Source organism: Arvicanthis niloticus, chromosome 6, assembly GCF_011762505.2.
Source record: "Arvicanthis niloticus isolate mArvNil1 chromosome 6, mArvNil1.pat.X, whole genome shotgun sequence".
NCBI classification, from domain to species: Eukaryota; Metazoa; Chordata; class Mammalia; order Rodentia; family Muridae; genus Arvicanthis; species Arvicanthis niloticus.
The window spans coordinates 86987362-87013720 of record NC_047663.1 but is presented as its reverse complement, the minus strand read 5'-3'; the positions used below and the strand labels follow the sequence as shown (position 1 = coordinate 87013720).

At 43.7% G+C, this 26359-nt stretch overlaps 1 protein-coding gene across 8 annotated transcripts in view; it reads left to right on the top strand.

Moving 5' to 3' along the window:
- Positions 1-6982: 6982 nt before the first annotated feature.
- Positions 6983-26359, top strand: part of Fbxw11 (F-box and WD repeat domain containing 11) — a 98077-nt gene continuing 78700 nt past the window's right edge. For 4 of the 8 annotated variants that reach the window (XM_034504868.2, XM_034504865.2, XM_034504864.2 and 1 more), the window contains exon 1: positions 7170-7366. In XM_034504868.2, the coding sequence (XP_034360759.1) occupies positions 7322-7366 (45 nt within the window). In that variant the 5' untranslated portion in view covers positions 7170-7321. Of the gene's footprint in view, positions 7367-17430; positions 17587-26359 lie in introns of those variants that run through there. The other 4 variants (XM_034504866.2, XM_034504867.2, XM_034504869.2 and 1 more) reach the window with 4 other exon arrangements.

Below are 26359 nucleotides of genomic sequence, written 5' to 3'. Positions count from 1 at the left end.
GGTAAGCATGAAGGGTGTGCTTCTGAGATATGGTAGTCACTGGCTAGTGAGCCACCTCTGCATGCTGCCTCCCTATCATACTAGAGACCGTCTTTTCCAGATTGTGCACCTTTGGGATAAAGTTAGATTACCGACACCCATGGACAAGATTTGTCTATTGGTGGGGATTGCCTCGGCTATGGTAGCTTAGTATCGTGTCAGCTTGTCCAGATCATTAAGACATTTCTCTGAATTCTGTTCCTCTGTGTTTCTGCTTAGGACAGGACACAAGAGATTTGTGTGCAGGATGGGGGATGGGAGGAAGTGCTGGAAGCGGGCTGTTCGTGTACCGCATTCTCAGTGACCTGTGATCTGCAATCCTACAGTCTTCCTTTAAGGTTTCTTCTCTTGACTCCTGGGTCTCATTGTGTTTCTGGCTCTTTGACAGGGTCTTCAACTAGAATATATGACACAAACGGCAAGACACACCGAGCCAGTGTGTACCACACATCACTTCTCCTTCTCGATGATCGCACCTTGAGACCCAGCTCATGTTGTGAAGGCAACGGCTTCACTAAGAGTGCTTGCCTGGCCAGGCAATGACACAAAGTCAGTTCCTAGTTTAAAAAGCTCCTGGATACACTCTGGTTTGTCCCTGTTCTTTGATTCCCCCCCCCCTTTTTTTTTTAAATTTTCCATTTGAAACATTATTGGGTCCAGAGGCAGCTGGATCTTTGAGTTTGAAGTCAGCCTGGTCTACAGAGTGAGTTCTAGGAAAGCCAGGGCTACACAGAGAAACCCTGTCCTGTCCCAAAAAGCCAAATCGAACAAAATGTTATTGGGGCAGGAAAAGTGACTTAGCAATTAAGAATTCTTGTTGCTCTTGCAGAGAACCTGGGTTTAGTTCTCAGCACCTGGGTGGTGGCTTACAACCTGGGTGTGACTTCAGTTCTAGGGGATCTTATGTCCTCTTCTGGCTCCTGGACGCCAGACATGAATGGAGTGTGCATACATACAACATGCAGACAAAATACTCATACACATAAAATAATTTGTGTTCATATGTATATGTGTCTAGTGTAGGTCCAAGGACTGCAATCAGTTGTCAGGGTTCGTGGCAAATGGCTTTACCCACTGAGGTCATCTTAATGCCCCTATTTTTTTCTCAAGACATAGCCTTGTGTAGGTGTGGCTAGCCTTGAACTCACAATGTAGCTGAGGGTGTTCAGAATGGCTCTGGATTCCCTGTCCTCCTGCTTCTGTCTCCCTAGTGTTGGGTTATGGGCATATACTGCTATAACCAACTTCTGACTGAGTTCTGGCTAATACACAAGATTAGGTTGCTATCGTGGCACAGTAGATTCTAGACAACCTACAATTATGCTTTCATTTGCAGGTGTCCTATTTAACATGATAAGCTTAAAAAGTTTGAAAAGTATTAATTTCAAGCAAGCCAGCGGTGGCGCACGCCTTGCGTGGCCGCCTCCAGAAGGCAGCTGTGCCCTTCTTCCTGAGTTCGAATCACGATGTCTCTCCCTCTTCCCGTGTGACTCTCTCGCCTTGTCTCATGGGAAAAAAAATTAATTTCAGTACATATTTGGGAGCAGATTGATAGAAATGTTTTTACTTATGTAGTTTAAAATGTATCTCCCTGGTACAGAAAAGATGGCTCTGTAGTTAAGAGTGGGCACTGTTCTTGCAGGGGACCTAAGTTCAGGTTCTAGCAACCTATGTCAGGCTTTACCTCTGGCCTCCACAGATGCACACATAGACACATACTAACATACATAATTCACTGGTCAGCCTGATTAGGCACTGTCTTTCTCACAGTTATCTTTTCCCTGAATTTTATAGATAGATAAATAAAGATATATAATCTCATCCTATGGGTAAAATATTTGAGTGTGTTGCTTTTAATCTGTCTTTTTAATACTCTTTGCTAATGGTCTCAAAAGATATTAGTTGGAAAGGAACTGAATCAAAAGCTCTGTATAGTCATCACTTTATATTTGAATTTTTAAAATTCACTATGGATCAAAGCACACTATTTTAAAGTGCCACCCTACGAAAACTGTCCATAGAGTCACAGGAAAGGAAAGGGGCTGGGACAGGTTCGGTGGGTAAGAGTGCATTCTATGTAAAGCAAGAGGATTTGAGTTTGAGTCCCCTACACTGCTGGAGAAGCCAGAGATGGCTGTATATACTTCAGGGTAGAAAGAGGCACACCTCAGAAGCTCACTGACCAGTCAGCTGAGGTTAGACAGTGAGCTTCAGGTTTACTGAAAGAACCGGTTGAGAAGGACACCTGATGTCTTCCCCTGGGCATCCATCTCTCTCTCTCTCTCTCTCTCTCTCTCTCTCTCTCTCTCTCTCTCTCTCTCTCTGTGTGTGTGTGTGTGTGTGTGTGTGTGTATGCACATGCCCAGACATTTGTACACATATACAACAGATAAAAATAAAAAGAGAAAGTCATAAATTCTATCAAGACTTTGTGTTATTTTGATTGGAAGTGATCTTTTGGAGTCTATTGTTTAGATGAGTGGGCTCCCCCAGCTATAGGCAGCTATGTAACATCTACTTCATAACAGCCTGGAAAGAACAAACATGACCTCATATAGTCTCTGAGGGTTAGGAATCCAGGAGTTGCAGGCTCTGTTCTCTGTTGAAGGAATGCAAGTTGGGGCTGGGAAGCTGGTAACTTACTGAGGTGCACTGAACTGACTACTTCAGCTGGGCATGGTGCTGATATTGAGAACGGGGTTTGGGGGAAAAGGAGAAAGAGAAGACGAGGAAGAGAGAGAACAAATCTGAGACACTCACATACACAGAGGGAGATAGAGAATGAACACACATCAGACAGACAGACAGACAGACAGACAGACAAGCAGGCAGGCAGGCAGGCAAGCAGGCAGAGCCCCCCCCCCCCCCCCCAGTCTGTATGACATTTGCTGCTTGGGCCATCAAAGCAATAAGGAAAGAAGGTACAGCAGAGGCAGGACCAGGAGCCCCTTCATTCTGACACACCCATGTTCTCTGCTGCTGAAGTGAAGCACAGTCCACATGCTCCAGCATCTCAAAGAATGGCAAGAATGGGTGGGCTTGGAGCCAACTGCCAACAGACACACATATAGGTTACTGCAGATAAATGAACACATCTGACTATGGAGTGTGACATCAGACCCCTGGCTGTTACCTTACACTGTGTGGTATGTGCTTTCTGCCATGGTTGTCTGAGGTATACACTCTGATGTTTGTCAAGGCCTCAGCGTCATGCTGAGGGTCATAGATCTGCACCTCTTCACTGTCAGCATGCCTTGCAAACCTTGGCCCAGATCTGTCTGAAGCTCTGGACAGAAACTGCCTTACAACTTTCTTCTGCCTTTGTCTATGATCAGATCTGATCACCAGCTAGCACCAAGCCTGAAGCAATAAGAATTCCTGCACACCCAGGTTCTTGTCTAAGGGGCCAGAGCAAGGTCAGCCTTGGCTCAGCTTATGTAAGGCTTCTGTCATAAACATGCTTTTTTTAAATCCCTTTGAGCATTTGGAATCCAAGCCAATAATGTTAGTCTTCTTTTTCTTTTCAGGAAGCATATGATTTTAATTAAAGGACGGAAACTGTGAGGTTTTCTGATGCCAGGGGTTGCAAACTTAGATATCCTCAGGGATTTAGTATGCAAGTGAAAAGCATGCAGATTGCTATAGTATAAATGTGGCACCAAAGATTCCGAGTCCCCATTGTGAGGGTCAGGTTATGTGGGTTTTTACTCTCATCAATTATTTAACCCCTTCACAGACTAATGGGTTAATAAGAGAGTTGATTGGCCATGGAGTGAGCTTTCTCTGGTTAGCTTGCTCTAGCATCTTGCCATGTGATAACCACTGCCTGCAATGACCCTGTGATAGGCACTGACCTATGACAAGCAGATACTGGCACCATGCTCTTGCTTGAACTAAACCAGTTTTTTTTTTTTTCTTCTTTCTCCTCCACCCCAAGACAGGGTTTCTCTGTGTAGCTCTGGTTGTCTTGGAACTCACTTGAATTCAGAGAGATGGCCTACTTCTGTCTCCCAAGTGCTGGGATTAAAGGCATGCACACCACAGCCCAGCCTTAGGTTTTTTTTTTTTTTTTTTTATATGTCATCTATTCTCACATATTCATTACAGCAGCAAGAAATGGACTGAAACACAGGTAACAGAGTACAAGGGGTGATGGCAACGGTGGAATCTTACTTATATAAAGACACTTTCTGAAAGAAAGGTAGCGGATACTGAGCCACTCTGTGCTGTTATCACACAGATTTAAAAGTCGGATATTCTAATTTTTCAAGAGAAATTAAAACACAGATTTTTAAATGTGAAGTTGAGATTTATTTTTTAACTCTGTGTGTGCTGAGGTAGGTGCATAGGCATGCAGTTGCCTGCAGGGACTACCAGAGGGTGTCCAGAGTTCTTCCAGGACAGGAGTTCCAGGCAGTTGTGAGCTACCCAGTGTGGGTGCTGGGAACTGAAATCAGGCCTGCAGGAGCAGAAAGCACTCCTAGCTACTGAGCCGGTCTCTTCAGTTCCCTTAAAGTGTAAAACTTTGAACTGACTGACTTTGGCAGTGCTATGTGTTGAACCCAGGGCCTTCAGGTTAGGGATATGACAGAGTTTTTTGTTTTCTTTTGTTTCTTTGTTTTGTGACACAGTTTCTCTGTGTAACAGCCCTGGCTGTCCTAGAACTCCTTTTTCAGATCAGATTGGCCTTGAACTCACAGAGATCCACTTGCCTCTGTCTCTCGAGTGCTGGCATTAAAGGCATGTGCTACTCAGTGTGTGACGATTTTTAAAACAATGAATATGGTAGTCTAGGCTAAACAAACACATGGTAGGTTCATACTCATCCTGTACCCCCTACATGCTCTATCATATGAAAGGTGCTGGCATCTTCAAGATCTTGGCTGGCTGTTACATTGGTGAACTCCAATGAACTAGTCTTTCAGTATTCATGGAACTTCCCTCACTCGCTATGGGCTTGGACATCTGACTTGCTTTGACCAATGCAGCAATCAGAGCTGAATAAGCATTTGCTGATGGCTCTAGTCTTTTTTCAAGCCACCCTTCAGGAGCTTGAGAGGCCCCAGAGGGATGAGAAATCATTTTGAAGGTGTTCCCAGCTGATTACAGCCCCATATGTAACCTCTGCTTAGAACACATTGGTCCAGATGAGCTTGGTTAAGTTACGTAATTGTATAAAATAATAAACCATTGTTATTCTAAGCCACCATGCCTTGGAATGGTTATGTTGCAATAGGTAACTGAAACAGAGGTCAGTTAACCTAAACCTCTTCATTACACTTCTGACTGCCCCAAGTCCAGAAAGGGAAGAGAGTTTGGGGAAATCCAGACAGCAAGGTATTGGCAGTAACTCTAATTCTGGGCTTTTCCCAGCTGCTTTTCTTTCAATCTCTTGGTGAAAGCCACTAGATAAGATTCTAAAATTTCAAACTCTAAGTGCAGGGAATTTATACTGTGGTTTGGATGCATACAGATTACTGTAATGCCTTGCACTTTGGGAATGGAAAGAGTTCTAAGTCATCCTCTTCACAAGGGCAAAGAATTGAAACACACTTGAGAAGCAGGAAAGCAGTGACTGCTACTGTGAAGAGGCTGGGTACAATGAGCCAGGCCCACAAGATACTTTATAACAGCCAGAGCCTGGCTCTTACTGCCAGGTCTCCTGTAAAACATAAACAACTTCACAGACCATGAACATTAGACAAGGCCATTCTATGGCCTTATCTTATGGATCAAGACAGAAACAAGAACACTCTACAATCATTTGTGAACACAGATAAAACATGAACATTGTCTAAGCCCTTGTCACACAGCTACAAGACTCAACACTTGAATCTGGCTAACATGAGAGGCTGTCACCAAACACTGGATTAGTTTCAGTCTTATATAACTTCCCAAAAGATAAGAATGAAGTGTCCAATCTTATTATCCCCACTTCTTGTGTGTATCTGCTCCAGAGTCCCTTCAAATCCTTCTCTACACTACTCAAGGTCTCTTAATGAGACGTCCATGATTCATCATGATGTATGTTCTCTTCTGCTTCAGCTAGAAATAAACCCACCTTGTTCAACTATCTGGGTGTTCCTGGGGGCTTTTGAATCGAGGGCACAGACTTGGAGGTCACAAGGAGTTAGAGTTCACTGGAAGTCTCTAGATGTGTTTCTTCATAGCATTTGTTCTTTCTTTCTCTCTTTCTTTCTTTCTTTTTTTGTTTTTTTGAGACAGGGTTTCTTTGTAGCCCTGGCTGTCCTGGAACTCACTCTGTAGACCAGGCTGGCCTCCAACTCAAAAATCGGCCTGCCTCTGCCTCCCAAATGCTGGGATTAAAGGCGTGCGCCAACACTGCCCGGCTTCGTCATAGCACTTCTAACTCTTGGTTAATATCTACTGTCTTCCCATTAGAATTGAGCTTCATGAGAACAGAGGTCTCGCCTGCCATTCCCAGTGTTTAGGGCAGTACTAGTAGAAACTGAATGCTTAAAATTAAATGTCTTCAAAATGAACAGCTTCTTTCTCGTGGCTCAGCTCCTCCCAGTCAGTGTAGCAGATCTCCATACACCTGTTTCCCAATTCAATCTCCAAACTTTTCCTCTTGAGATACCCATCTTTCCTTGGTTGCATCCTCCGGCTCGCGGGCCCCCTCCCACACTTCCTAGTGCAACCTGGGACCCACCTGTCTCTACCATCTGTCCCTATCAAATACAACACACAACGGAGCGACCGCGATGCCACCTAGACGACCTGTGGGCACTGCAGACACCCACTGCGCATATGCGGAAATCGGTTGCACCGCAAAGATCTCAGACAAGTGAGGAGTTGCTTCGGAGTTTCCATCCGGGTCTGGGCAGCCACCGGCTGCCAGGAAGTCAGGAACGACCAACCGGAAGCAGACCTTGCGCGCGAGGACTTCTGGGACAAGTAGTCGCGGCGCTCGCGAGGCCCTATACTGAGTAAGCCTTAGATACTCAAGGTCTGCACGTCCCACACTCCCAGCCCTGCGCTCCCCTAGGTGCTCTCTCCGGTGGCGGAACCCTGGCAGAGTGGACCGAGAGGCTTCTTGCTCCCACAAGGCTGCGCGACCCGCCGCGGCTGCCGGGAGTTGTAGTTTTCGTTGTGCGTCCTGCGTCCGCCGAGTGGGAGGGCGGAGCTGCCGGCGGCCCGGGCGGGCTGGCAGCTAGAGTGGGTGCGAGAGCTGCGTCCACCGCCGTCGCTGCCACCGCCTCCTCCGCCCGGGCCGTTCGCTGCTGAGCGGAGAAAGCGAGGCGGGGCCGCCGGGGCCGCCATGGAGCCCGACTCGGTAATTGAAGACAAGACCATCGAGCTCATGGTGAGTGCGGCCCGCTGGCCTTCAGTTCTTCCGGCCGGCCGGCGGCCCGGGGGCCTGCCCACCTCGGCGTCCGCGCCAGGCCAGCCCTCGTTCCCCGCCGTCTGGGCCCGGCCGGCCCCCTGCTATGGCTTGTTGCTGACGCCTCCGGCTCTTGGGCCGGCCCGGCCTCCACTCCCCGCGCCCCTACCCCCCCTCCCCTTCCCGGGCTCCGGCCAGTCTCGGGCGCCCCTGCCTGGCTCCTCCCGGAGCCACTGCTCACTCTCGCCTTGCCATCACACTCTTTTTAGAAGGGGATTTCTTTTTCCCTTCTCTGGATTCCTCTGGCCAGGCCTGCATCGCGCTTCCCAGCCGGGCTCAAGCCGAGGGTGATGGTGGTGGGAGGGAGTCCGAGACCAGTTGGAGCCGCTTCGGCCTCCGTAACCTAGGCGCGGGGGGAGGGGGGTGTGGGGTGGGGGTGGGTCTCAGCATCCTTGCCCCAAGCTACCGCTGTGTGGATGCCAGGATAGGCCCCTCTGGACTGGGATGTTGTGGGTGCCTATGAGTCTGAGACTGTACGGGATAAGGGGGCCTCTTTTCCGGGCCCCTGCGGTGTCAGGCTTCTTGGACAAAGGGTTTCCTACCCTGCCGTGAAGGATGTTTGTATAGCAAGGCCCTAGGTACTCTGAATTCCATCCCCCAGGAAAGGGAACCATAACTCTATCATTTGGGAAATGAGAGGAGAGGGAGAAGAGGTCGCTCTCATCACTGCCACCCTCTCTTCTTTTAAAAGCGGGGGGGGGGGGGTGGTGGTGGTGGTGGTGGTGGTGGTGGTGGGGGTGGTGGTGGGGGTGGTGGTTCTTGACCCACGGAGAAGCAGCTATCACTTTACTGTTAGAAACCATTGATAGCCAGGCTGGTCAGGTCTCCCCGGACACCCCTAACCCGTTTCTGACTTGGTGCTAGAAAGGTTTTTGGAAACCGGACTATGAATGGCTGGGAAAGTAAAGAGTTTGCTCATTGGTGGAAGAAATAAAGTATGGCTGGTATTACCTGCCAATTTGAACGTGAGGGAAATCACACTGGGCCCAGGAGAGTTGGGGAGGAAATCAGCTTCTGCAAGTGGACATACAAAGGGCTTCTTCCTGTGAAAACCTTGATAGTTTCTTTGTATCTCTACTAATAAAGTAACAACTAGTATCTGCTCCACCGTATTGAGGAAAGGTGAACGATCTGCTGAACTTTAGCAAGATGTTTTCCCCGTCAGAGTTTCTCCAGTGTGAAATGCTTATTGAGTCAGTGATTCCACTGGGTAGGGTTGGTGACATCAGAGCCACTTCCCCCATTTAATGCTATAAATAATAAATGGTGATACTGAAAGTCTGTTGGATAGCCTCATGGTTTCTGTGGATGATGTTATTCAGGGAGCTGAGGTACACATTTTAAAATGGACGTATAGTAGCATGAATACAGAGTCTCATGTCTGCTGGACTCTGCACAATGTGCAGAACTGGATTGTTGAAAATTGAACCTGGAAGTTTCTGTGTGTGTGTGTGTGTGTGTGTGTGTGTGTGTGTTCAAAGGGATTCTATCACTTTATCTTCAGGTTCTGAGGACTTTTCCTTTTTTTCAGCATTGAATTGTTGGTTATAAGAGTTTGGGGGGGCTTTCAGAGTGGGTTATTTTGACAAAATGTCTTTAAAAAGTTGTTATTTATGTATTATTGTGAATTCACTCATGCACCACAGTGGGCATGTGAAGGTCAGAGGACAACTTTTCAAAGTTCCTCTCCTGCTTTTACCTGGGTTCTGGGACTTGAACTCACTTTGTTTGGCATGTATGATCAAGTGCCTTTGGCTGAGCCATCTTGATGGCCTCTATTTTGGCAAAGTGTCTTCATACATGTTCCATCTTCTTACAGATAAACAGTATATCTGCTTTCATAGTGACCAGTGCTTCATACTGAAACACATTCACTTGAAATAACCAAAATGTCTTCGTTTTCAAAAGAGTTAGAAGAAATACAGTGTAACTAACTCCAGGCATGGCTTTTAGCATATGACTAAAGAAATACTCTGACCCACATTTACTGGTTTTGTAAGCTCATAACTGAAAAAGTTTTGTTTTGAGTGCTGGGGTGCAGTCTCAGTGATAGAGCACATGTGTCCATAAAATCCTGATGGGTGGTTTAGACTTTGTGTGATAATATTTCCCATTAAACTAAAGATGTGTCACCTAATGAAGACATAAAAGGGGTTTAATGTAGGATTCTTAGAAATGTGATAAAAAAATGTGCCAGGCATGGTGGCACTTGCTTTTAATCCCAGTACTCAGGAAGCAGGACAGGTTAATCTCTGTGAGTTCAAGGTCAGCCTGATCTTCAAAGTGAGTTCCAGGACAGCTAGAACTACACAGAGAAGCCCTGTCCCCCCAAACCTAACAAACAACCCCCTCCCCAAAAACATCCAAACAAAATTCTTTCTCAAAAAACCTAAACAAACAAAAATTGTAGTGACTAGGCTTCCATTGCTAGATCCGATTTACTGTGTTTATGTATATGGCATGTTACTTGAGTAATTTTAAGGTGTGTAGCTTCAGTTTTTCCAAATTGTTGATACCTGTTTTTCATTGTGGTTGGTTTCAATTATGATCAACATGTGTTATAGTTTAAAATATTTGAGAATAACTTCATATTGGTTGTGGAATACCAGTAGTGGAGACTACACCTATTTATTATAGTATACACTTTGCTTCTGTTCCTAGCTATCCTAGGGGATAGTTGGAGGAGAAAGACGAAAGCAGAATAGTGAAGTTTTAAAACCCAGTTGTTGTCTTTGTGACTACTTGAGGCCTTGTCTACCAAAGGTGCTTCTGTCCTGGCATTCTGTGTCTAGGATTCTGACCTTAACAGAAACCTTACATGGGCTCTCTGTTTCCCCACTTTCTCCTTTCTCACCTCAGTCCTTCTTTACTCCTCCCTCTTCTTATCAGTCTGCCTCCTCTCTCTCTTCTTAACACATTCTCTCTTTCTATGGCTCCCTGTCCTCTTGCAGGGCCTTGTGTAGCCCAGGATGGCCTGAAACTTTGTAGCTGAACCTGGCCTTGAACTTCCAATCTCTTTGCTCACCAGGTGCTGGGATTATAGGTTTGTGCCACCATACTCAGCAAAGCAGTAAATGAACTCTTGAAAGAGACAATGAATTTATGGTTGCTGACAGTGAATAATTTAATTGTCCTGTGGCTTTCATGGCTTTACTGGCCCAGTGCTGGGCCAACTTTATGGACCTGTTTTCTAAACTTCCCTGTAACAATCAACTTTATTATTAGCGAGATAAAACATCAGTGATCCATTTTGGAAATATTCAGAGCTCACCAGGCTGTGTGTCTGGTTTGGCGGATTTCAGTGGGAAGAATGCAAACTGCATTATGCATCACATTAAGTTGGGAGCACGAGCTGATGTACAGGCATTCCTTAGGAAGCTGCAGATTGACAGACAGGTGGCTAGTTCCTCCCATGAAAAGACAGCGAAAAGCTGCAACAGTTTAAGGACACAGCCCAACAGGCAAAGGTGCTAGCCACCAAGCCTGACTACTAAGTTTTATTCTCTAGGACTCACACAGAGGAAGAAGAGAAGAAATCTCTGTAAAGCCACCCCATCCCAGCAAATAAGTACATGTAATTTTAAAGAAGTTTCAGGATGGTAATTTTGCCTCATGAATATGAACAAAACTTGCCTATTTACACTTCCACTGAGTTATTGGCCATTGGAACGTTGCCCTCTGCTAAGAGACCTTGAGTGAGTCACTTCCCTTTTGCTTTCAGCTCCTAAGTGGACGAAGTAATAAAGACTAAAGAGAAGAAGGTGCAATCTCAATGCTATTTTTAGAGCTATTGAAGTATAGGCAGGCTGCAAAACTAGGGAAAGGGAAGAAACCATGCAGGTAAATTATTGTTTGTCTTTCTCTTTTCTTTTCGGTTCAGTTTTTCCCACTCTCCTCCTGTCTTGGGCTTCATGCAGCAGGTAGGATTGTTCAGTGAGTCTCCAGACATTGGGCGTCTACACTTACCACTCACTGCTCTCTGTTGGTGCTAGACTCACCACATGTGCAGAAATGGATGCGGGTTTCAACAGGGCCCAGATGAAATAAACCACATGTGTTTATAGACTCTGACCCGTTTAGAAAGACTGCCTCAAATAGATAATCTGCCTGAGAATTTGCAGTAGGCTGAATGTCCTTCAGATTTGACAAGGATGGCCCTGACTCCTGTAGTCCTTTAAGTAGAGAGCTAGTTCAGGAAACTCCCTAGGCCACTGCCACAGACTCCTAGACCCACACACATGTGTTGTTTGGGTAGTGCTGTTGGAACTGTGAGTTCTAGAGCTGTTTTAAGGACTCTGGGATCCTGGGGAGAATGCATTTCCAGGCCTGTTGACTCCTCTTTCCATCCCTCTTCCAGTCTGTCTCCCTTCTGCCACTTTCTTGCCCTCTTTGAGCCTGCCTCTCTTTGCCCTTTCTTCCCAATTTCTTTTCTGTGTTCCAGTTCCAGGAAGAGTTGGGGGACCGTGGTCCTGCATATTCTTATCACACTGTTTCTGTTGTCAGCACTGGTATAGACTGCTGTGAGTACATTTATTGAAGGCTGCTGTGGTTTTTTTGTTTGTTTGTTTGTTTTGGTTTTTTCAAGACAGGATTTCTCTGTATAGCCCTGGCTGTCTTGGAACTCACTCTGTAGACCAGGCTGGCCTTGAACTCAGAAATCTGTCTGCCCCTGCCTCCCAAGTGCTGGTATTAAAGGCGTGTGCCACCACTGCCCTGCAAAGGCTGCTGCTTACTAAAGGTTTCATCCTTGAGCAGCCTCTGGCCAGATTGACTTAGGTCACATCTCAGCAGTCTTCTCTTCTGCTTATGTTGATAAACCTCTATAAGCCCAAGAAGTGGAATGGAGGCCACCCTTTGATGTGTGGTAGTGGCAGATAACATCTTGTTTGGTTGCATAGTACTGCTTCTGTGGAATAATCCTTAAATGAATCCTGACATTTGAATTATCTGGTGGTACTTTGCATAGTCTGTGGTTATACTGTAGGTACCTGTTTGTGTCCCCCATTAAATGATACAGTCTTCATAGGAGGAGATGAGACCTTCTGCCCTTCTTCTGGCCACAGCTTCTTCATGTACACAGTGTGCTCTTGTAATAGCTGTTCATTTAGTAGTGGACTACTTTCTGTATCTTAGCCATTTTTATGTTTGTGACACTTTACCTGTTTCCTTCCTTCCTTCTTTTCTCTCTCTTTCTTTCTCTCTCTTTCTTTCTCTCTCTTTCTTTCTCTCTCTTTCTCTCTCTCTCTCTTTCTTTCTTTCTTTCTTTCTTTCTTTCTTTCTTTCTTCTTTTTCAGGGCTGAGGACTGAACCCAGGGCCTTTGCTAGCGCTCTACCGCTTAGCTAAATCCCCAACCCACTTTACCTGTTTCTAATGCTCATAATAATCTTAACTTTTATGGAACCTTAACATCATTTACTGAATTACCCAGAATTGCAGTTGGGTCCAAACACCAGTGTCAGAGCTGCAGCCAGTGATCCTTTTACTCCTTCACTGTGTGCAAAGTGTGTGCTGATCAGTGGCTTGGCTATTCTATTCATTTAAATTAATGTTAGGGTTGGTTTCTCCCCCCCCCTTTTTTGTTTGTTTTTGTTTTTTTTTTTCCAGTCAGGGTTTCTCTGTATATCACTTGCCTTCCTGGAATTTGCTCTGTAGCTGTCCAGGTTAGCCTTGAACTCACAGAAATCTACCTACTTGCCTTTGCCTTCCAAGTGCTGGGATAAAAAGCCATTGCCTGAGGCTTTATTTTTTAAATACCATCCTTTTAAGGTTTTTTTCTTTCTTTTTTTCTTTTTTGGTTTTTTGGTTTTTGAGACAGGGTTTCTCTGTGTAGCCCTGGCTGTCCTGGAACTCACTCTGTAGACCAGGCTGGCCTCGAACTTAGAAATTCACGTGCTTCTGCCTCCCAAGTGCTGGGATTAAAGGCGTGCGCCACCACCGCCCAGTCCTTTTAAGATTTTCAACGAGTTTAGCACAAAGGTGTACATAGACGAAAAAGACTGACATGAGAATGGAAGGTGGTGTGTGGCACACACGACATGTATGAACATTTAGTCATCATGTATGGAAGGTGGTGTGTGGCACACACGACCTGTATGAACATTTAGTCATCATGTATGGAAGGTGGTGTGTGTCACACACGACCTGTATGACATTTAGTCATCATGTATGGAAGGTGGTGTGTGGCACACACGACATGTATGAACATTTAGTCATCATGTATGCATGTATCGACTTATGCGTCCTAGACCATCTGTCAGCCAAGAACTGAGGAAGCTCCTCTCCTTTTATATGTGCTGTTGAGAATGGTTGGTGTAAGTGTTTCCTGACCTTAGAAATCATACCTAACTAGCAGAAAGGGCATGGCAGTGGGGCAAGACACCTGATTTTCTGTCAAAGCTCTGCACCCACTGTGTGTCTTTAAAGGAAGCCTGATCAGGCAGTTCAGCAGTACACATATGGAAACCTGGGGGGCCTTCTGAATTATGGAGGAGGTTTCAAGAGACATGTATATGAAAGGACTTCACAGTGGGGGTAGCCTTACTAACTCTTACCTACAAGTGCAGATCTTCTTAATCTTAGTATTGGAGACCATTGCTAACTTGTCCAGACTGTGTCAGCCTCCCGAGTACTAGGATTACAAGTGTGGACCACCACACCTGGCTGATGCTTCTTTTTAAAAAACATTTTATTGTGTATGCATAAGCATGAAGTGTATTTGTGTATTTGTGTGGGTGTGTATGTGAGTGAACTCACTATGTAGCTCAGGCTGGCCTCAAACTTGATGTCCTCCTGCCTCATTCTCCCAAGTTGCTTGGATTATAGGTGTGTGCCACTATGACAAGCCTTCAGGGACCTGCATTTTATAAAGCAAATTCAGGACAGATGGTGTGGTAAAAGTTAATTTTTTTCCTCATGAGTTGTGCATATGTTTATTTGTAAAGCTATTTGCATGTATATGCATTTATTTTTAGAGGCCTAACAGTCAGTTGCTTTTAGCCCATAGATAGTGAGTCATTCTTTGAGGGAAATGGTAATATTTTACAGTATCCACAATGGTTTGGAAAATATGGGAGGTATTACAATGGTTAGTTAGTCTGATCAGACCTTTGTAGCTCTGGAGAGAACCCTACCTCCACCCCAGCCCTGGATTGGGTGTCCCAGTAAAATGAGACTGGCAGTTAATGTATGTGAACACTAAATATTCTGATTGGTGTTTCATTGGTTTAGGGTGTTTTGTGAGAGGAAAATTTTTGATTCTTGGCAAAGCTGGTGATTTTGACTATTAATTGAATAAACCATATTTCTTTCTAGGTTGGATTGTTGTTTATTGAATTAGTTGACAATGGGGGAAAACCTGTTGGTCAAGAAAGAGTTCCCCTCTGTTAAGTTTCTGCTTCATCACAATTGCTTAACAGGAAGTTTGGCTTTGTAGGCGAATGAGAGGCAGCCGAGGAGGACCTGACAGTCCAGTTGCTGTGTCTAACCTTGGCCTTACTGGTTTAACAAATGGTAACTTTTGTGTAGGGTTTCGTGATGTCAGCAGGAAGATTGCTTAGGAAATTCCCTCTGATGGTTAGGCAACAAAGGCCTCACAGGTCACTGTAGTGAAGTAGAAATTGGGACATTATCAAGAAAAATGGAGGGAAAAAAGAAAAATGCTTGCTTGTGGGTAGAGAAGTGTGTGAATGCAGTGAGCGTGGGAGCTGGTCTCCAGGAGAAAGACCTCTCTACAGAAGGGAAAGGCCAGCGTGGGCTCTACAGCTTAACTGCTTAAGGACCTAAGGAGAACCTTTAGCCACTTTAAGAACTGATAATAAAGTACACTTTGGCTATCTGAGAAGAGACAGGGAGGACTCAGACTTCACTCTGCACCTTCGTCTGTTAATCTTCCGTAAAGCCTGTCACCAGTTAGGCATTGGAGAGATACTTCTTTGAAGGAAGGGTGAAAAATTAACTCACCAGTACAGGGAAAGGCCGGAGGATTCAATAGGGTGAGAAACAAGTTGGCCGATGAAGTGGTTTGCTGTGTCCTGTCCTGCAGTTTGGATGTAAGTTGAACTTTGAAAAAGAGTATATTGTTTTAGCAACTAGCTGCCAGCATAGTTCACTGGATACTTTTGTCACACCTGGATTTCCAGTTTAATTAATTAATTAAGACAGGTTTCATGTATCTTAAGCTGGCCTTGAATTTGCTATGTAGCCATGGATGCCCTTGAACTTCTTACTGATTTTCCTGCTTCCACCTCCAGAGTCCTGGGCTTAGAATGGTGTGCACCTCTTTAATGCAGTGCCAGGAACAGACCCTGGGACTTTGAATGCTAGGCAAGCCCTCTGCCAACTGAGCCATATCCTCAGCCTCCAGTCATTCTTGGCTCAGTAACATCAACAAGTGAGGACAGCTTGAGCTTTTTCTTTCTTTCTCTTGGCGTGGTGCTTTACTTACGTGCTTTCTTTAAGTTGTGAGGACTTTAGTGTTTGTATCTGGTCACTGTGGTGCTGTTTACTCACAGACAGGCCTGGCCATTCAGTGCCCAGGGAGTGGAAGTCAGCACACTGTCACCATCACCTGTGGATGGTTCTGCATCTGAGAAGTTAAGTCTCTTGACTTGAGAAGGGAACTTAGATGGCTGCTAACCCAGGAGAGGACTCGGATACCTTTGAGATGTGCTTTGCTATGACATTAATGCTCTTAATTGTCCCTGGAATTGTATGGCTCTTTGGTAATGTGGAATAATGTGTGGAGTTTGCTCTTTCTGTTACCAGGCTGAAATTCTCACCCTTTTGTAGTTCTCATGAACTCAGGGCCTTTTGAAAGTATTTATTGCTTGACCCTTGTACCTAGGAAGCAGCTGTGTTTTGTGAAAATGATACAGGCTTTACCTCCTATGGATGGGGGACTTGGGAGAAGTTCTTGAGAATTAAATATTTAGGTGGTTTTCTTTCTTTCTTTCTTTCTTTCTTTCTTTCTTTCTTTCTTTCTTTCTTCCTTTTTTTTTCTTTTTTGAGACAGAGTTTCTTTTGTAGTCTTGGCTGCCCTGGAACTCTGTAGATCAGGCTAGCCTGAACTCAGAGATCCACATGCCTCTGCCTCCGAGTGGTGGGATTAAAGGTGTGTGCCACCACCTCCCGGCTTAAATGTTGGTTATAAATATATGAGGCCTGGTCTGTCAGGTATTTAGTACTGCTGGGACACTTTGGCTCTAGTGTGACAAGTAAGTTCAGTCTTCACACTCTCTTTGGTCTTCTAACTAGTGTCTTTTCTCTTTTTGTGATAGTTTGTTAGAATTTGTGGTCTAATGAGAAAACTCATACAGTGGAAAAAGAATGTTACTAGGATTTGGATTTACTGTAATGTTTATAGGTGTCATCTTGTAAGTTGTTGATTAGTGTGCTTTGTTGTTTCTTTGGTTTACTTGATGATTAGCTGTTGTGGGGTATTGGCCTTTATTGAACTGTAAGCTCACACTTACTGTCATGTGTTTTAAGAATAGTCTGTATTCCAGTTGAACACCAAGGCTTTGAGTAATATATTTGGGTTTGATGTCTTTTCAGCGGCAAACCAAATGATTCTTTGCTAGGTATGTCAGTGAATTTTGGGAGGTATTCGAACCCTTGCTTATTTTCATTTGGCTTGCAAACTACTTTTGTAATGGTGGAAGAGCTGTCCTAGAAAACGGACAGGACATCATTATATTGAATGTTGGGGACAGTTGATGTGGACGGTTGAGTGAGTTTCTAGTTCCTCTCATTTGTGGATCATATGCTGTTTGTCATGCATAAATATTAATATTAGCTGTGCTTCATTATTTGTTATGTAGAATACTTCTCTCAATGCCAAGATGAAGGGTACTGCCCCAGGCCCTTCATGGCCAAGGTCTGTACCTCAGACCCACCATTCTGTCCGGCCCTTCTCTCCATTCTTGGTGGCTGTCATTTGCCGCTGGTGCCATGGTGGGTGTATGGATTGCTCTCTGTCTTTCAACAGTTACCGAAGTGCATGTTTGGGATTTTGTTGAAGAAAGCTGGATACAGTAAACGGAAAGAATCTTGGAAGATGCTTGACTGCTGTCTTTTCTCAGACTAGTCTGAAGGGAATCCCCATTCAGTCAGTGGTGGATCTGAAGTGCAAAACACTTTCCAGGTAAGCCATTGCCCTGTGTTGTGTTGTTTTGTGGACTCACCTCACTGAAAGACACTTTAAAAAATCTTTTCAAAGTTGCATATTTAGGCTCACACCTGTAATCCCAATACTTGGGAGGGTAAGGCAGGAGGATTGCTGCAGGTTGGAGGCCAGCCTGGGCTACAAAGTGAGGCTGTATCAAACAACAACAAACAAATCTCCTCCTCCCACCCCCTCATTGCTAGAGGATGAAAGGCATATTGGATATTTGTGCCTAGTGTTTGTGAGTCAGTGAAGGGGCTATGACAGAATTACCAGTAAAAACTGCATAATGTAAGGATTACAGTTAGAGCCTTGAATATCTTCTCATCAGATCTCAACAGAGAATATTGTAAACAGGGATTTTGGGAGTTCTAAAGGGATAGTTTATAAAATAAATGGCCATTTTGAAACATTTTCTTACGTGGATTAATTGTTGATAATGGGCCAGATTATCTTTTATATATACCATGTAAAGTAGTAGTCTAGCATGAGGACTCCTAGAGGGTCTTCTCAGGAAGATTCACTGTTGGTAGGTACTTGGCATGTCTTTTAATTGCCATATGTGTCACTTGGATTTTAGACAGTGGAATGAAGCTCAGAAGAAGTACGGAGGAAGTGCAGGTTACCCAGGCCATGCAGCTAGTCAGTGTCAGAGGCAGATTCAGGCCTGGGTTTTTATGTTCAGTGAGGTTTGTAGTTAAGCCTTTTGGATTTTCACTTTTGTTTTTAAACAGTGGAGAGAGAGAGAGAGAGAGAGAGAGAGAGAGAGAGAGAGAGAGTGAGTGAGTGTGAGAGAGAGAGTGTGTGTGTGTGTGTGTGTAGGTATGTATATGTGCTCACTGTGTCTGTTTCGGGGATAAAGGTACATGGAGGCCAGGTTGATGGCAAGTGTCTTCTCAGTAGCTCTTACACCTTAGTTTGGAGACTAAACACTGGTTTTGCTACACTGGCCAGGAGACCGGTGCTCAGATAATAGGTGTGCCACCTCAGGCTTTGATGTGATTTTATTTATGTATGTTATTGTTTTAATTTATGTGGGTGAAGATCAAATCAGCTCCTCATGCTTGTGCAGCAAGCACTTTATTAACCGAGCCATCTCCACAGTCCCTCACAATGGAGTTTTACTTGAAGAACCTGTGCTAGTTCATTGTTTGGCATGATGTTTGTCCTAGTCAGGGTTACTATTGTAATAATGAAACATTGTGCCCAAAAGCAAGTTAGGAAGGAAAGGGTTTATTTGGCTTACACTTTCACATCATTGTTCATCCCTGAAGAAAGTTGAGGCAAGAACTCAAATAGAGGAGGAACCTGGAGGCAGGGGTTGATGCAGAAGCCATGGAAGGTTGCTGCTTACTGGCTTGCTCCTCATGGCTTGCTCCTCATGGCTTGCTCAGCCTGCTTTATTTATTTATTTATTTATTTATTTATTTATTTATTTATTTATTTTGGTTTTTCGAGACAGGGTTTCTCTGTGTAGCCCTGGCTGTCCTGGAACTCACTCTGTAGACCAGGCTGGCCTCGAACTCAGAAATCCACCTGCCTCTGCCTCCCAAGTGCTGGGATTAAAGGCGTGCGCCACCACCGCCCGGCGCCTGCTTTATTTATTATCACCAGCCCAGGATGATCCCACTCACAGTGGGCCAGGTTCTACCCCATTACTCACTAATTAAGAAAATGCCCTACAGACTTGCCTATAGTCCTATTTTATGGAAGCATTTCTCAGTGTAATCTTCTCCCTGTCCAGTGACTCTAACTTGTGTCAAGTTGACTAGCAACACAGTATTTTAGTAATTTCTGGTGTTCTGTCTGCTTTGTGAAAATTCAACAGATCTTTAGTCAGTTCAGGTGAATATGAAAGTAATTTAGAAGCATAAGAGAGGCACAGTACATTACAATACAGTGTGCTGTATACAGTGATCCCCATTGAATTTAACCCTACATTTCCCCCATTCCTTCATAGTATTTTAGCTTTACTCAAATAGCTTACAGCTCAAGTGCATACACTTCTTTTGACCTGTCATCTGTTAGCCTGAGAGGATAGATGTTCTCAAGTAACTCTTGAAAATACAATTTTTTTCATTATTTAACATTCCCTCTATTCCCCACACCCTATGATGTTTGAAAACTTTGTGTTACAGACTGACATTCTGACTTGTTTCAGTTGGATATCTTTGCATTTGCTAATATTCTAGCATAGCACCTTAAGAGCAGTGGGTCATGGCTGTTGAAGTAGAAAGAACAGGCAGAAATTACTGAGTTCTCCTTCTCTATGAAGATTCATGTAGGTAATGTTTAGATAGGAACTCATTTTCCCTACAGAAACCTGGTGAGGTAAGAGCCCTCAATGCTTCATTGCCGAGGGAAGCAAAGGTCACAGTGGTGAAATAATGTGCTGCAGAGCATTGGTGAGAGGGAGTCCGGGCAGCAAGGGTTCAGAGAGTGCCTTTATCCTCTGTGGTCTTGTCTAGAACAACATCCAGTCATGGGACACAGGCTGAAATCCTGTCTACACTGTATATACTTTTCTTACTTGAGAAACTAATGAGCTGGGTGTGGCAGTTCATGGGCCTGTAATCCTAATATTGGGAGGCTGGCTGTGAGTTCCCAGAAATCTGATTCAGTCATTGTGCTCAAAGTGTGTCTTAGCCTAGGGCTAGGGTAACATCAGTAGTTTTACAATACTGTTGGTAAAACCAGAAACTAATAGATAAGTTAACAGTGATTATATATATGGTGGCATGATTAGTACGTTCTTTTCTTTCTTAGTTTGAGATAGGGTCTCATGTAGCTCTCAGGCTTACCTTGAACGGCCTTGAACTTGTGATGTTCCAGCATCCACATGGGAGTGCTGATAATTACTAGAATTCACTATTATACTGTTTTTTTTTTTTTTTTTTTTTTTTTTAAATGGTGGGCATCAAACTCAGGGCTTTTGTGCTGCTAGACAAGTACTCTACCAACTGAGCTCCATCCCCAGCCCACGTACTCTCTTATACAGGGATTTGTAGATGCTAATTTATATGCTAGTTTAATTCAGAGGGTCCTGCAGACTCTACCCAAAATGACTACAACATTCTCTTTCTATAGGGAAACTTTGCCCAGCTCAACCTAGGAGTGTCAGTCCTTTTGGGGGCGGGGTATCAAACAATCTTTTCACAGGGCTTACATATCAGATATCCTGCATATCAGATTTTTACATTACAGTTTAAAACAGTAGCAAAATTACAGTTATGAAGTAGTACAGAAAATAATTTTATGCTTGGTGGGGGTCATCCCAACATGAAGAACTGTGGTAAAGGGTCACAGCATTAGGAAAGTTGAGAACCATTGACCTAGCAGGTCATATCACGGGCTCAAATCTGTTAAGTAAGATTCTCTACTGGGTGATTGGAGAGAACTTTTTCTGTTTGTTTGTTTTTTGTTTTCCATGGAGTGAATAGATTTCTTGAAGGCAAAACCTCACTTCAAAACCTTTTCTAATTAAGGCATTCAAGATTTTGGGTTTTCCTCTCTTTTCCCCTTTCCTTTGCTTTTTGTTTTAAGATAGGGTTTTGTGTAGCCTAGGCTGGGCAGGAACTTGTGGTTCTCCTTCGTCCTCCTCAGTGCTGGAATTATAGCTGCATGTCACCACTGTACCTGCTTTTAGAGCAACTAGGTCACTTAGAACATTCAGCTTGAATGGACTTTTGACTTAGAAGTCTAAGAGGTCCTTGTTTCTTCCTCTTCTCTTTTTTCCTATTGTATGTGTTATTTATTGGTGTGTGCACACGTGTGTGTTCATGTAGAGGCAGAAGTTGATGTCTTTCTCCATTGTTCTCTACTTTATTTACTTGAGTTCTCATTATAGTGACCTTCACTGAATCCAGAATTCATGGTTTGGCTAGTATAGTTAGCTGCTGGGATGGGGATTCTGACCCCTCCTTCAGCTTGTAGGACAAGAGCTTTTCTACTGAGCCCCCCCCCCCCCCTTTTTTTTTGCTTCGAGTTCCTTTGTCACTACTGTGACCCATTTTCTGTCCATTTTCTACTCTTAAGGAGATGGCTGACTTACTGAGCGTATGTACGTATGTAACTTGGTCATGTAGTATGCTGCACATAAGAGCATACTGAGGACCCCATCCCTGGTGGTCCATTCTCCATCATGACAGCACACTGCTCAGTGGAGCTTGTTTTCAGCCTACTGGGTCATTGCTTTTGTTTTGTTATTTTCTTTCTGTTCTTGATGTGGAAAGGGTAACACAAATAAATTGGTGTTTCAGAAAGGTAGCTTGGTGAAGTGGATGCAGGGTGAGGAGACTGAAGGCAGAGATGTGTCAGGCTTAGCGACAGTGATAAAAGGGAGCCAGAGTGCTTACAGGAGGGTTGATGGGGTGCTGTGGTTTGTGAAAGTTGTAGGTGGTGGGTCTACAGAGTTTAGGGGTTGGTTTTAGTAGCAGAATTGAGGAGTGATATCATGAGCTTTAGATTTTTTTCTTCTGCCTTGAGCCCTTGGGTAGATGTTTGCTTTCTTCCTTAGGATTGGTAATACGGGACTAGAACATGATGTCGGGGGAGGAGAAAGAGTGAGTTTATGGTAGGTGAGAGTAATAATGAATTTGATTCACCTATAGATGAAGAAAACCTAAGGGTAAAGGTATCTGTGTGTAATATTGGTCTGAGCTCACCAAATAGGACATTTGGGAGCTTTGCCTTCATGTAGCTGTATGAGATTACTCAAACACAGACTATCTGGGAATGCCAGCACACAGGGTTGGGCTGTGATGTTGACCAGGAGATGTGGTTACACTTCTCTCTCACCCTGACTTCACAGCAGCCTGCTAGTTCCTGTTCCCATCCACAGATGAGATCATTACAGTAGGTGTGTCTTCTCTCACTCTCACTGGCTAATCAACGAGGCACAGTTGTTAATATGTATTTTCAGAGTCATTGTGCTCACTTTATACTCATCCTTTATTCTTTCACACAATTTCAGTTCTACATCTGGTTACTAAAACAGGAGAAAAATAACCTGAGCAAAGATGGCAGAGAGATGCCTCCCCTCTTAGCCAGCCTCAGTTTTGAATGTTTCTCACCTAGCACTGGTGAGTGCAACCATGGTATTTTAAAAAGATATTTTAAACATCACAACATGAAGCCTAAATACAAGTCAGCCATTTTACCTACTTGTCAGTTAAAGCAGCAGCTGTTCTAGAGCAGGAGTCAAAATTAGCCGTGTTGGAATAATCAAGATGCTGTTGGTCTCTAGTATAGCACTTCCTTTGGGGAGTTAATTTTGAGACAGAGTCTGTGTAGTTCATGCGTTCTCTGAGCTCAAATTCACCATTCCTTAGACCAGTGGTGCTCAGCCTTCCTAACATTTTACCCTTTGATATAGTTCCTTATGTTGTGGTGCCCCCCCCCCCAAGTAGTTATGGGGTTGCTACTTCATAACCATTTGGCTACTGTTATAAATTGTAATGTAAATATCTGATGTGCAGGATATCTGACATGCAACCCCAAAGGGATGCAGTGCACAGGTTGAGAGCCACTGCCTTAAGGGATTTTAAAACAGAGATTTCTTTGTTTTTATTTCCTGGGTGTGGGTGTGTGCATGTATGTATGTGTGCCACTTGTGTTTAGTGCCCACAGAGGCCAGAAGAGGGGTTAGAGATGGCTATGAGCTGTCATATGGGTTCTGAAGAGAATCAAGTGCTCCTAACTGCTGACTTAGTTTTTCATGCCCTCCTTAAGGGATTTTTAATGTAATTTTTTTTCTACATGCTGTATTTATCTTAATCACTTAAGACTTTTGGGAGATGGCCATCAATATTTAACATTTTAAAGTAAATTATATGTATCTGCTGTATGAGTCATAAGGTACACAATTCAGAAGAAAATGTAAGACTCTTGTTCTATCACACCTAACCTTTTTCTGTACATGCCTATCTAATTTTTATTACTAATATTTTTTATTGTTGTTGTTTTATTTTGAGAAGAGGATCTCATTTTGTAGCCCTGGCTAGCTTGGATCTTGCTTTGTAGACCAGAGATTTGCCTGCCTTTGCTTCCTGAGTGCCAGGATTAAAGGCATGCTCTATCATGTATGGCCTGGACATTATTTTTTTAAATTATTTTATTTAATATTATTTTATCTTACGTGTATGAGTATTTGTTTGTTTTTGCCTGTATGCATGTCTGCATACCACAAATATGTACCTGGTAGTAGAGGAGGCAAGAAGAGAGCATTGGCTTCTCTGGAACTGTAGCTATAGACAGTTGTGAGCCACTGTGTGGGGACTGGGAATGGAATCCAGGTACTTGTGTTCTTAACTGTAGAGCCATCTGTACAGCCCCTAAATCTTACCTACTTTAATGTAAAATATGATGTGATCATCTTAGCTATCAATTCCTAAAGGACACTCAGTTTTTAGGGGATGCTTTTTAAAATGCAAGCTGATTTATTATATAAATAAGCTGTAATTTGTGTAACTACTCTGGACTGATGAATAATACGTGGATCATTTTCAGTCTTTTGTTGTAACATATAGTACTATAAGAATAACTTTGAATATGTGCCATTTCACATATGAAGTAGTATATCTTTAGGGCAGATTCTGAGGAGGAGTTGGGCTAGGTAGGTACTTTGAAAAATCTGGCCCTGCCCTTGGGGGTGGGGGGGTTGTCTCAGTGACTTGCCTAACATGTGCAGGGGCTTGAATTTGATCCCTAGCATTGTACTGTGCACAGGCTCTGCCTCCGACTGCACTCATTTCCTAATGGTCTTAAGTGGACTTTAAACTGGAAGCTTTAAAAATTGTTGTCCTTGTCCCTGCCCAGCCTCCAAACGCAGGCCTTCTGCTTGATGGGTAGTTGTTGTAGCGCTGGGGTTAAGCTCTTTGACCTTGCATGAAAAATAGCATATGTACATGGAGTTGGGAGTCAGACAGACAGAAGTGTTTGTTTGTTTGTTTGTTTGTTTGTTTTGGGTTTTTTTTTTGTGCCCAGCAATCATCATAGGCCACCTTGGCATCTTCTCTCTGTTCTCTCCCGTCTTATTTTCTTCCCTCCCCTTTTTCCTTTCCTTCCTTTCTTTCTTACCCTGGTACAAATCTTTTCTTTGTTGCAAAAACTTTTGAGAGTAGTTGCAGACATTTTGATATTGTTGCCCTGAAATTTGTACTTAGTTGTCTCTGCTGTCTTAATTTAGAACAAGCTATTTATTGTTCCTCTTCCCCACTGACTTCTCGGAAGAGCTCAGTTTAGTTAGTTGCCTTACACATGTGCAGTGATGTGCAGCATTCCACATTCATCTATTTCCTTACGGTGTCATTTAACTTGCTTCTTCAGCTTCTAGTTCCTGTAAACTAGAGCTTTGGTGAGCTGCATCCAAGCTAAGCTTTTTGGTAGGAATGCTTCATCATAGGAGAAATGTCCCTCACACCAAATCACATCACCAAGCAATAAGAGCTGTGCTACATTGTTTCTTGGGTAAGGTGGCAGCAGCCAGATTTCTGTGACAATTGCAGTTTTCCCTCTGCTCTTGGCAAGGTTGTCCGCAGGGCACTGTTGGACACCTTGTAACAGTCTTTCTTACAGCTCTTCACCTAGAGACTCCAGCTTCCCAACCCTCAAGTCTTTTATTGCAGTAGGGTTACAAAATTGTGGTCTAGTTGTCGTTCTTCTTTTGTTTATTAACTAGTGTTTAAAGAGCTAGCCTGATTCTCCACCTTTCTATCTGTGTCATCGTTACTCTCGTGGGTTTTTGTTTATTCCGTGTGTTAACAGTCAATTACCATCCTCACGGATTCTCAGTGTCCCAGATTTGGTTAAGGAGAGCCCCTGCTAGTAGCTTCTATTTTCTTTTGATGTGGCCCTGCCAGTCTTTGTGTCTCTCCTAGCTTTTTGGGACCAGATTGTCCCAGGTCTATGTCGTGTGACACTGTGGCTTTTTATGGGGCTATTTCTAGAAACTATTTGTTACTGTTTGTAGACTCTTAAGGTAGACAGGGCTAAGAAGTACATTTAAAAGGAACTATGAGTTCATCTTATTTCTGATTCAAATTTAATATTACAGTTTTTTCCCCCCTCTGAGCTTGATAGTCTCAATATTGAAAAATCTAAGGGATCTTATTAACATACTGGCCATCAAGGTGAGGTGCACATGTTACATAAGTAGGTAAGTAATTTATTTATTCTCGAGCATGTCATTTTTAGTATTATGGGGATTAGAGAATAGAATCAGCTGTATATGTTACTTCCAGTAGTTTTCAGTCTTATATGGATAAATCATTATGTTTTGTGTTGTGGGAGTTAGAAAAAGACAGTTTTATAAGGGGCATTTTATTTGCTTACTTTGTGAGTGTTGATTATATTGGTGTGGTGTATACATACATATGTATGTTTGCACAGGAGCCCTGAGGAAGGTGTTGGGTGTCTTTCTCTTCAGTCTCTGCTTTGTTCTTTAAGACAGGGTTTCTTGATGAATCTGGAGCCTGTGCCATTTGGGCTGTTATAAAAAAAAAAAAAAAAAAAAAAAAAAATCAGCTAGGCAGTGGTGGCCCACGCCTTTAATCCCAGCACTTGGGAGGCAGAGGCAGGTGGATTTCTGAGTTTGAGGCCAGCCTGGTCTATAGAGTGAGCTCCAGGACAGCCAGAGCTATACAGAAAAACCCTGCCTTGAACCCCCCCCCCAAAAAAAAAAAGTACATGTAGAACACTCCCAGTGTCTACATGGCTGTTAAAGTCTGAAGTCCCAGCCTTATGCTTATACAAC